At 43.6% G+C, this 12,606-nt stretch overlaps 1 protein-coding gene across 1 annotated transcript in view; it reads right to left on the bottom strand.

Moving 5' to 3' along the window:
• Positions 1-12,606, bottom strand: part of RNF121 (ring finger protein 121) — an 80,893-nt gene that overhangs the window by 2,184 nt on the left and 66,103 nt on the right. Inside the window, exons 7-8 of the mRNA XM_012645737.1 lie at positions 2,282-2,415; positions 1,565-1,666 (exon numbers count right to left, since the gene is read on the bottom strand). Coding sequence (XP_012501191.1) covers positions 1,565-1,666; positions 2,282-2,415 — 236 coding nt within the window. The remainder of the gene's footprint in view (positions 1-1,564; positions 1,667-2,281; positions 2,416-12,606) is intronic.

Raw genomic sequence — 12,606 nt, 5'->3', positions numbered from 1 at the left:
TAGGACTACAGGCATGCACCACCACGCCTGGCTAGTTTTTTTATTTTTTGTAGAAATGGGAGTCTCGCTATGTTGCTCAGGCTGGTCTCAAACTCCTGATCTCAAGTGATCCTCCCGCCTCAGCCTCCCAAAGTGCTGCTATTACAGGCATTGGCCACTGCTGGTGACTTTCACTTTACTGTCCTTGCTTTACATCTAAATGCTGGGCAAGGGATCTGGAGAGGCGGCCTGGAAGTCCAGCTCTGGAGGAAGCACAGGCAGAAGTTCATGAAACTGTGGGGGAACTCTTCCAAAGGCATCAGAAAGATCAGTTTGGGGCTGGGCACAGTGGCTCACGCCTGTAATCCCAACACTCTGGGAGGCTGAGCAGGAGGACTGCTTGAGCTCAGCAGTTCGAGACCAGCCTCAGCAAGAGTGAGACCCTGTCTCTACTAAAAATAGAAAAAAAATTAGCTGGGCAACTAAAAATAGAAAAAATTAGCTGGGCGTGGTGGTGCATGCCTATAGCCCCAACTACTCAGGAGGCTGAGGCGGGAGGATCACCTGAGCCCAGGAATTTGAGGTTGCTGTGAGCTAGGGTGACACCATGGCACTGTAGCCCGGGCGACAGAGAGAGATTCTATTTCCAAAAAAGAAAAAAAAAAATCAGTTTGGCTCAGAGCTAAGGGAAGTCCCAAGCCTCAGCTTGGCTATGGAGTTATTTAGTTGTTCCTGAACCGGGCCCTGGAAGAACCAAGCAGGGAACTTGAGAGGGGATAGGCCAGTCTCCTGTTTAGTGACCACAGGAGTGTGCTAGGAACTAGGCCATGCAAGTGTTCTTGGCAGAACCCAGCTAGTTTATAACGGAAAAGAAACAGGGAGGGAATCGTGGAGCAGAAAGAAAGGGTAGCTGGGAGAGGAGAGGGAAGAAAGCTGGGTCCCTGGGCCCCAGGGGAACTGGAGGTGGGGCCAAAGAAGTGGTTGGGCACTTTCCAAAAGACAGGCTGTAAGGAAGAGGAGGGTGAGGGCAAAGCAGGGAGGGCTGGCTGGGTTGGAAGTGGTAGCTCAGAGGAGCACAGGTCCTGCATGGAGAGTGGATGGGTACAGGGGTCCCCAGCTATCCCTGCACTGGCACAGAGCTGGTCTCTAGCGCTGCACATCATAGGAAAGGTACCAGTCACTAGTTATGTAACCTTAACCAAGTTACTCAACCTCTAAACCATTTCATTTGTAAAATGAAGATAATATTATCCAGATCATAAAGTTGCTAGAGAATCAAATGAGCTAATACAAGTAAAGCACTTATCGCAGTGTCAGGCACACAGTGAGCAAGCAGTAAGTGGTAGCTGCTGTTACTATCAATTTATTACCCTTGAGGGATATAGAACTAGGTTGGGAAGCTGAGCTGCCAGTTCTGCCCTATGTCCCATGCCCAACTTCCCCAGAAAAGAAGCCAAATAGAATACTGGACATGTCCCTGCTGGGGGCAGGAAGGAGGGCCCAAGGAAGACCCAAACGCAGGGTCACACTGGCCAATATTTTCTTTCCACTGCCCACTGCCAACAAGGACTCAAACAAAGGATACGGATTGCTGAACATCCTCTTGAGGTCTACCTTCTCTTTGCAGTAGGGACATGTCTGCTTCTTTCCCACGATGCACCAGCCGCGGATGCAGAACTCATGGAATCTGAGCACCACAGGTCAAGGGAAATGGCAGGAGGCCAGGACGGCACTCCAGCCCCGTGCCAGTCTTCAAGGTGCCCATGCACCAGCTCTGGAGAAAGGTTCAAATCCTGGCTTCAATCCTTATCCGCTCTGTAATCTGGGGCAAGTCCCTCTCTCTGAACCTGTTTCCTCACATGTGAAGTGAGGATAATGATCCCTATCCCACAGAGTTATTAAGGGGCAAAATGGAGATGCATCTCCAAACACAGGTACAGAATAGGAGCTGAGTAAATACATGATTAATATTACAAGTGTTATTCAGAAAAGGATTTGATTCTAAACTGAGGGATATTGTTAGAGGGTCCTCTTCCCCTGTGACTGGTCCAATCTTGGGTCAGCTAGCATAGCCTCAGTGGCTGTAGCCTCAGGATGCTCTCAGACCTAGCCAGGCTAGAACCACTGTTTCTGTAAGGGTGGCTCCGATCTGTGGGAATGGGCGAGGAAGGCTGCCCTCTTGTGGCTCTCCTACACTCACAAGTCTGGACAGCATGCCCAGGTTCACAACCACCCCTTCCCTTCCTGACTAGACTGTGCAGGTCACAGGAGACAGGTGGCCCAGGAGTTCAAGGCAGGATACACATGATTGCAGGACAGCCTATACGTGTTCTCGATGATGCCCTCTTCACTGACGTCCACGAAGATCTGCTGTCCACACACAGCACACACGCTGTCCGAAAGGTGTTTGGTAGGCATGCCTGACTCACTGTAGAACTGGAGAAGAGCAGGAGGAAAAGATAGAAAAAGCTGTGAGAAGCAGCTGAAGTGGGAAGAACTAGAAGCCTTAGGTCTTTTGGAGAGGAAGCAAAGTGGCAGGGGGTCCCCAGAGTTAGAAGAATTTTTTTTTTCTTTTACAGACAGAGTCTCTGTTGCCCAGGCTAGAGTGCACTGGCGTGATCACAACTCACGGAAGACTTGAACTCCTGGGCTCAAGCGACCCTCCTGCCTCAGCCTCCCAAAGTGCTGGGATTACAGGCATGATCCACCATGTTGTATCTAAAGGACATCTTTTTCAAGCCAAATCAACCTCATCTTTACTAGGCAGATGGGGAGAAGGACACAGACTGGAGATAAGTTGGGAAGTCAAATGTGACAGGACCTGAGGACTGGCTCAGTCTGAACTAGGGACAAGGGGATGGGAGGGAGAAGAACCCAGGGCTGGTGATCAGGAGCTGTGTCAGGTAAGCCATTCTGCAGCCAGATTATTGTTCCATCAGAGATGGGCATTATTCTCCAACATTTAAAACAGTGAAATATTAGATGTGATGTTGGTTTGGTGACATGGGCATTCTCAGACATTTGTGCCAGCAGCAAAAGAGGTTCAATCCCTCTGGACAGCAGTTGGCATAGTGTCTCAAACAGTAACACGCTTAGACCCATTAATTTCAGTTCAAGGAATTTAAATAAATAAGTGGAAATGTCAAAAAAGCTTCATGTATACAGATATTCATTTAAGCATTATTTATAATTAAAGAAGCAAAGAGTTTGGCTTTTCCTCAAAAAGTTAAACAATTAACATATGACCCAGCAATTGCATTCCTCAGGATATACGTGGAAGATATGAAAACAGGGATTAAACAGACCCTTAAACCCCACTGCGCATGTCAGCATTATTCATAACAGGCAAAAGATGGAAACAACCCAAGTGTCCATCAACAGATGAATGGATAAACAAAATATGATATACACACACAATTGAATATTATTCAGTCATAAAAAGGAATGATGTTCTGATATATTCTATACACGAATGAACTTTGAAAACACTATACTAAGTGAAAGAAGCCAAATACAAAAGGACAAATATTGTACAATTCCATTTACATGCAATATCTATAATAGACAGATCCATAGAGATGGAAAGTAGATTAGAGATAAACAGAGACTGTGGGCAGAGTGTAATGAATGGGGAGTTACTGCTTAATAGGCAGAGTTTCTGTTTGGGATGATGAAAAATTTTGGAACCAGACAGTAACAATGGTTGCACAACACTGTGAATGTAATTATTTGGTTTTTTTATTTTTTGAGACACAGTCTCGCTCTGTTGCCCAGGTTAGACTGCAGTGGCATCATCATTGCTCACTGCAATCTCAAACTCCTGAGGAGCTCAAGTAATCCTCCTACCTCTCAGCCTCCTGAGTAGCTGGGACGATGAGTGTGCACCACCATGCCCAGCTAATTTTTTTTATTTTTTATGGAGCTGGGGTCTCGCTATGTTGTTCAGGCTGGTCTCAAACTCCTGGCCTCAAGCAATCCTTCTGCCTCAGCCTCCCAAAGTGCTAGGACTGCAGGTGTGAGCCACTGCACCTGGCCTATGAATGTAATTAATGCACTGAACTATACTTAAAATGGTTAAAATGGTGAGTTTTATGTTTTATATATATCTATATAAATATCACTATATATATCCACAATTAGGAAAATAGCAAAAAATGTAAATAACCATAAACGACCAATAGGAAAATGCCTAAATAAATTATGATAACACTCAAGGGACTAATAGAGAGTCGACTGATACGTAAGATATAACATTAAGTACCAAAAGCAGGGTACAAAATTGGATGCACAGTATGATGGGTACCATATGTAAAGATGAGCCCAAATCTCTAGAAAGAAAGAAGACCAGAGGGAAATCTATCTCAATGCTTATACTGGTGATGTTTTGGTAGTGGGATTATAAGTGATTGTTTTCTTTTGCCTACTTTTCTGTACTCAAATTTTCCTGAATGAATATACATTACTTCTAGATTAAAGACTATTACCACAGTTAATTACAATGGATAAACACTAATTCCATGCTCCAAACAGAAATTCCAAATTTTGCATTTATTGTTAAATAGCTACATAGCATTTTTCTCCTCAAGGAGAAAAGACTTGAAATTTATTGGCTGAAATTTTCTAAGACCTATTGGTTTTTTTCTATTCAAATTTTTTTTTTTTCAAATTGTGTGTGTTTAAAAAATACACATAAAATTGACCATCTTAACTATTTTTAAATGTATGGTTTAGTTATATTAAGTACATTCATTGTTGTACAACCAATCTCTAGAACTTTTTCATCCTGCAAATTTATTGGCTGAAATTTTCTAAGACTTATTGGTTTTTTTCTATTCAAATTTTTTTTTTTTCAAATTGTGTTTAAAAAATACACATAAAATTGACCATCTTAACTATTTTTAAATGTATGGTTTAGTTATATTAAGTACATTCATTGTTGTACAACCAATCTCTAGAACTTTTTCATCCTGCAAAACTATATAATGGATTTTTTTAAAGCCTTCTGCATTTATTATTATAATTTTATCTGTATCTATAAGGTAGATTAATTGTACTTAGTCTTTCTGTATTTTCTTAATTTGGGTTTGTTCTGTTTTTTTTCTTTTGTTTCCAAGTAATTATCTCTGAAAAAGCCAAAGACTGTCTCAGTTCAGAATGCCCCAAAGCTGGGTGAGGACAGCAGTGGAGGAGGAGGGCACACAGGCACTAGGACAGGGAGTAAGGTAGAACAGCTGTGCCTGCCAGAACCTCCACACAACCTGGGGGCTCTCCACACTCTAAGCTGCCCTCTGAGAAATGGCCTTTCTCAGCCATTAGAACTGCTACCCGATCCCAACAGTCCTCAAGCGCAGAATGCAAAGATGCCACACTGCCCCCAAACTCCACAAATACAGAGCTTCCTGCCTTCACCCTCTTGAAAAACCCTCAAGTGGCTCCTGGTAAGCTCATTTACAATCACAGAATACCAGAGCCAGCCACCCTGTCACTGGGAAAACCAAAGCCCAGAAAAGGAAAGAAAGAAGACAGGACCAAAACCCAGACCCTCTGACTCCTACCCAAGTTCTATTCACCGTCCCACTGGTCAAGGCACTCCATCAACAATTGCTGAATGTTGTGGAAAGATCAGCTACTGAGCTCTCTGATAGCCAGTTATCCAAAAGGTTCTCATTTGTTTATCAAGAGTGCAAAAGGCAGTTGAAAAGGATAGTTAGAGTCAGAGAGCAGGCCAAGACCTGTGGAGTCTACAAATTGTGCAACTCTCAAAAGGTGGAATCTTCAAATGTTAACGTTGGGGGGCATCTCTGAAATCTACCCCTCCAGGGCTCAACAGACTTAGGTCCAGGATCTTCTGGGGAGTTAGTGAAAGAGCTGATTCAGTCCTCAGGGAAGACACACTAGCATCAACTAAGAATGGAAGCTGGAACTCTTACAGTAAAAGAGCCTGTCCAGGCCTGGGAATACAAAGGCACTCAGCAAATGTTTGCTTGCTTACTGAGTGAATAAATGAACAAATGAAGCATAAAGGCAGAAGAAGGTTAAAGAAAGCCTTCTCTGAAATGTGTTCTGGGTTAGAATTTCTAGGCACATCAACCAGAGAAAGGAAAGACCGAGGGGTCTGGGTTCAGCTCTGGGACCGAGTCCCTATACAACCGTGTAGCGCAGAAACATGGCTACTGGCTCTTGCCCACACCACTGGCAGTAAAAGAAGTAGAAACACCCTAACTCAAAAGATGGGTTGGAGCTCTAAGGAAGAGCTTCACCTCAGTTCATACCAGAGTTCTGCCCCCAGGACACTGGCACAAAGGAGGCAGGATCAAAGGGGACCTAGATACAGCAATGACAGGAGGAAGAATGTCCAGGAAAATGTCTGTTAGGCCTCTGGTTTCTGGAATTCTCTCCAAGAGGCCAATGTGACAATGGGCAGGCAGGGTCAAATCAACAGCCTATTTCAACAGTCACCAGCTAAGCCTGTGAAGTCAGGAAGGCTCCATTAACCACATGGTCACAGAAACTACATAGGAGGAGCCTGTAGCAAGGGACACCAGGGTTGAGTTTGATAAAATAGAGGCAGATTTCAGTTAAACCTCAAGAGCCCAATCCTTCAGTGGAAAGGGCTCACGGGTCCATGTGGCATGTCAGGATTCGACAGACCTAATTTTAATCCTCTGTCACTTTACTATCTTGGTGACCTTGAATAAGCCACCCAAACTCTTCCTTCTTTCCATCAAAATACACTGGCCACCTATTAAGTACCAGCCACTGGACTAGGTTCTTGGGAAAACTGGAAAAACACAGACCTGTCCTCTGTCCGCATGGAACCTACAGGTAGGGGAGACTGACATTAAAAAAATAAATATTTACATAAAATAAGAATTATAAACATTAAAAGGGCTATGAAAGAACAACGCAAATGAAAGGGGTTCCTAAAAAAAAAAAAACCAAAAAAACCTATGTCATCTGAGAAAGCTTCTTTGAGGGAAAGACAGGGTAGGCTGAGACTTAAAGGATGGGTGGGCCAGCTAGATGAAGGAAGGCCCAAAAGGAAACAAGAGGCCCTGAGGCAGAAAGGAACTTGGGGTACTTGAGAAACTGAAAGAGTCTTCCTTGTGTGGCTAGAGAGTTGTGAGAAAGAGGAAAACACTAAAACTGTGTCAGCCACATGAAGGATTTTGGACTTAAAATGGGTTATCCAAAGCTTTATTAAAGTAGGGCGTAACATGATCAGACTCCAGTTTTTAAAAGATTACTCTGTCTTCTGCGTGAAGAATGAATTGGAGATGAAGCCAACATGGATTCAGAGAGACCAGCTAGGAGACTATCACAATTCTTTGAAAGCAATAGATGATGGAGGCCTCTGCTAAGGTCATGGCTTGGGCTAATTTGGTGGCAGTAAAAATTGAGACGAGTGGACAGAGTGTACACACTGATGATGCCAAATAGATAGCTGAATACAAAATGTCTGGAGCTCAGAAAAGAATTTTAGATTAAAGACCTGGAAGCCATAGAAAAAGAAAGGGAAATATTTAGGCAAAGAGTAGACAATGGCTTAGGTTTGAGCTCAGGAAAACAATAACATTTAAGGGGAGGGAAAGTTAGCAAAGGAAAATGAGAAATATCAGAGCGATAGAAAGAAAACCAGGACATGGTAATGCAACCGATGCCAAGGGGGAAAAAGCTACTTTTTTTTTTTTTTTTAAAGGTCCAGACTGAGATGAAAAAAAGCTTTCTAAGAAGGGAGGAGAGCTGGGTGCCTATAATCCCAGCTACTTGAGAGGCTGAGGCAGAAGGATCGCTTGAGGCCAGGAGTTTGAGGATGTGGTGTGCCATGATCATGCCTGTGAACAGCCACTGGACTCCGGCCTAGGCAACAGAGTGAGACCCTATCTCGAGAAAGAAAAAAAAGGAGGAGGAGGAGGAGAAAGGAGTAGCGAGTCAACTGTGTTGACAGCTCCTAAGAAGTCCCATCAGAATTAGTGACACAGTCACTGGTGACCTGAGTAAAAGCCATGTCAGAAGAAGGGTATGACCAGAGGCTGAGAAGGTGACTAAAAGGAGACAGGAATTTTCTATAAATTTAGCTGTGAATGATAGGAAATAGGTCAATAGCTAAAGGAGAAAGTAGGTCAAGGAAAGGATGTTTATTTTAAAAAGAATGTTTAGGCCAGGCGCGGTGGCTCATGCCTGTAATCCTAGCACTCTGGGAGGCCGAGGCGGGAGGATTGCTTGAGCTCGAGTTTGAGACCAGCCTAAGCAAGAGCGAGACCCTGTCTCTACTGAAAATAGAAAGAAAGAAATTGGCCAAACAACTAAAAATAGAAAAAATTAGCCGAGCATGGTGGCGCGTGCCTGTAGTCCCAGCTACCCGGGAGGCTGAGGCAGGAGGATCACTTCAGCCCAGGAGTTTGAGGTTGCTGTGAGCTAGGCTGACGCCACGGCACTCTAGCCCAGGCAAGAGAGTGAGACTCTGTCTCAAAAAAAATAAAAGAAAAGAAAAGAATGTTTAAAAGGTTAATGGCAGAGTGGGAGAAGTTGAAGTCACAGGTGAGAAAGGGAATAGTCAATAGCAAGTAAGGTCCCTGGGAAGGCAAGAGAGTAAATAATCCAGAGTGCAGGTAGGACTGGCCTTTCATAGGAGAAAGGACACTCACTCCACTGTAACTGGAGGGAAGGAGAAGATGGGTACATTGCAAGTAGATCTGTAGATCTGGTCTCAGGAAATTGTGGGAATTCCTATCTGGCTTCTAGTTTCTCAGGTAAATAGGAGGCAAGGTCATCTGCTAAGAAGAAAGGGACAGAGGGAGGGGTGTGAGGGGTTTGAGAGTAGAGAAGTTTTGAAATAGAGGTTATTCAAAGTGGGAGCATAAGCTTTCCAGATGAACATAGTAAGATTTCTCTTTTGTAGGATAGGAATACTAACCCAGACCTCATAAGGGATTGGGAAGATTCTCTGAGAAAATATATGTCAAACCCAGCACAGGAGTTTGCACATAGTGGGTGCTCAGGAAGTATGAGTTCCATTCCACATCACTGAACATCACAGAAAATTTGTGCCATGAAAGGCTTGTGAGCTCTTCTAGTCCAACCTCCTCTCTGGGTAGGTGAGGAGAATGGTACTCAAAGGAGAGTCTTGCCCATGGCCAGAGAGAGCTGATGGCAGAGCTGAAGCCAGGTGCCCTGGTCCTAGTCAGTTCAAGTAGATGACTCCGTAAATATCTGCTGAAAAACTGAATAAAATACCCATTTCTCAGACTTATACTAGAGAAGATTCCATGTCAGAGTTGTCTGAGATGACCTCAGACAATAGATGACATCAAGGGAGAATCAAGGGAGAATTAGCAGTTACTCATGATTTATTATTTGTCTGTTCTATGTCTTGCTCTATATGTTGGGTATGATGAAGATATAAAGACAAATCCTACAGGGGTCCAGTGCTCCAGGTGATTACAGATCTAAAACATGTGGTTTTGTAGTACCATAATACTATATAGTGGGTATTCAATAAATGTTAGCTATCATCATCATCATCTATTTTGTGTTCACTATGGCCACGCTACTCTGCAAAGTGCTTTACACTAACACATTTGTTCCTTACAACAATTTTATAAGTCTGGTAATATTATGACAGCTAAGAAAACAAAAGATAAAGTAACTTGCTCAAGAGTGCACAGCTAATTAAAAATGGCCTAGAATTTGAAACCAGGTCTGTCTGACTCCAAACCCCTAGCTCATTCCACTACTTTGAGCAGTGAAGATAAGTAGGCAGCTAATCTACTGTCTTGAAGTTATCTGGGGCCTCTGAGGATCCAGGAGGTAAATCTGGGGCACAGGAACTTGCTCGGAAGATAGAAAGTGTGAGGCAGGATACATAGCCCAGTGTAGCACAAACAATGTGTCACTACCCTACCTGCCCAATAACTCAGAGGAAGAAGCCCCAGAAAATGGCTTATTTCACAATATTCTGCCCTCCCACCCCAAAACGGCTTTTGGGTAAAAATGGAAACTATACTGACTGGCTGTCACAAGCTTATGATCTCATAGTGATCAGCTGGAAAAAACAGACTCTATCCAAGGTTCTCTTGATTCAAGAAGAGTTATTTTAGTTCAGATTACAGAGTTTTCCACATGAAGCAAAACAAAGAGCTGTTCTATACTAAATAGAGTAATGTATTACAGAATAGTAAAAGGAATTGAGAATGCTTATTAATACAATTATAAAACCTCATGGTTTCATTTCTAGGAACACTGAAATTAATTAAGCACAGCATTTTCTTTAGGTCAAACCATTCTCAGAGATAACGTGTGCTGTGGACCAAGAGATGAATCAGAGACCTACTTCCTGATCTTGAGGTCTGGCTGGGGGAACAACTCTAAAATCAACTATGACTATCTCAGAATATACAAAAGATCATGAAAAATGTCTAGGACTGAAAATGTGGTATACGTTTACAATGGAACAGTATTCAGCCTTAAAAAGGAAGGAAATTTGAACACATGCTACAACATGGATAAACCTTGAGGAGATTATGCAAAGTAAATAAGCCAATCACAAAAAGACAAATGCTGCATGATTCCACTTACATGAAGTGCCTAGAGAAGTCCAATTCATAGAGACAGCAAGTATTAAACAGAATGGTGGTGGCCTGGGCCAAAAGGGAGAGGGGAACAGGAAATTATTGTTTAATGGGTATAGAGCTTCAGTTTTGCAAGATGAAGAGTTCTGGAGATGGACGGTAGTGATGATAGCAGAACAATATAAATGCATCTAATACCACTGAACTGTACACTTAAAAATGGTTAAGCTCGAAGGCCGGGCGTGGTGGCTCACGTCTGCAATCCTAGCACTCTGGGAGGCCGAGGCGGGTGGATCGTTTGAGCTCAGGAGTTCGAGACTAGCCTGAGCAAGAATGAGACCCCGTCTCTACTAAAAAATAGAAAGAAATTAATCGGACAATTAAAAATATATAGAAAAAATTAGCCGGGAATGATGGCGCATGCCTGTAGTCCCAGCTACTCGGGAGGCTGAGGAAGGAGGATCACTTGAGCCCAGGGGTTTGAGGTTGCTGTGAGCTAGGCTGACGCCACAGCACTCACTCTAGCCCGGGTAACAGAGTGAGACTCTGTCTCAAAAAAAAAAAAAAAATGGTTAAGCTCACATCCATAATCCCAGCACTTTGGGAGGCTGAGGTGGGAGGATTGCTTGAGACCAGGAGTTTGAGAGCAGCCTGGGTAACACAGCCAGACCTCATCTCCACAAAAAATAAAAAAAATTAGCTGGCCCTGGTGGCATGAACCTGTAGTCCCAGCTATTCGGGAGGGAGGCTTTGGCAGGAGGATCACTTGAGTCCAGAAATTTGAGGTTGCAGTGAGCTATGATGACACCACTGCACTCTAGCCCAGGAGACAGAGCAAGATCCTGTCTCAAAAAACAGGGGCGGGGAGGGGGGGGTTAAGATGGTAAATTTTAGGTTATATATTAATATACCTTACCAAAATCTTTTAAAAATGACTAGGACTGCTACTGGGAGTAATGGTGCTAGTAAAGGCTGCACTCAGTCATCTGTGTACATTACAGATGGTCGATAAATAACTGTTGCTTAAATAAATAAATGAGTCGACCAATGAATGCATGGAAGGCTGCAGTTTCCTGGCTTCCTCAAAGCATTGATCAGATTCTGGCTTCAAGGACACGGATATTCCTGAAACTCGGTTTGCTGCGGCTCAGGTGCCCAAATATTCCTAAGTAGAGTTAAGACCCATTTCACAAAGAATCAGACATAAGCAAGCAAATACAAGAATTCTAAGGCTTAGAAAGAACTCTGAATGTAGTACAATCCATCCCCTTAGCCCATGGTGGAGGCCCCTCTTCCACATTCCTGCCTGCCCAGTCTGATCTGTTGGCATCTGAGCCCTAGCAAAGGGCCTGTTGTTACTCAGTAAGTCTCAGCAATATTTGCTGTGGTAAACAATGAATGAACTAACTCCTGATAATTCACTCAGTACTATCACAAGCCATCCTAGTCTTCCCAGGACACTACCATCCCCAGGGGCAGGCCTGGGGAAACAGCACACTGTTTGTCTACGGTTAGGGTCAGCAGGGTCACATTCCTTTGGATAAGTGAGTGGTTCCTATAAAAGGAAGAGCCATTCTCAATGTCAATTACTAGGGAAGAGGGAGATCCTCATGTAAGATACCCGGATTCAGAAGGCAGGCCTGAGGTATCGGGGAGGGAGGCTATTTTTGTCAGGAACATAGGCTCTAGACATTTGGAGGACAGTAGTTGTCTAGATGTGGATTTTCGGTGGTGGGTGCTAAAACAGCACCTACTACATACAGGTAGGCTGAAAGTTGGATGAAGCTGGGTCCGGGAGCACTGAAAAGCAGGCAGTCTGGTAAGTCGGATTAACTGCACTCATGTATTCGGTTTATTTTCCTGCTATCATCCTCAACCCTTTAATAAAGACTGAAGTGACTATTTAATCTTTATGTCCCTGTGCTGAGAGGTAGAGGGAGGTACCTGGCTTTGTCCTTGAGCCAGACTGTTAAAGAATTAACATGGAGAACACAGAGTGGTGAGGGTAACTAATGAGATCCCTTAAAGAGAAGGAAAGGTCAGGGATGGTGGCTCA

This window comes from Propithecus coquereli, unplaced genomic scaffold, assembly GCF_000956105.1.
Source record: "Propithecus coquereli isolate 6110/MARCELLA unplaced genomic scaffold, Pcoq_1.0 Scaffold235, whole genome shotgun sequence".
Classification (NCBI taxonomy): Eukaryota; Metazoa; Chordata; class Mammalia; order Primates; family Indriidae; genus Propithecus; species Propithecus coquereli.
This window is presented reverse-complemented; position numbering and strand designations above follow the sequence as displayed.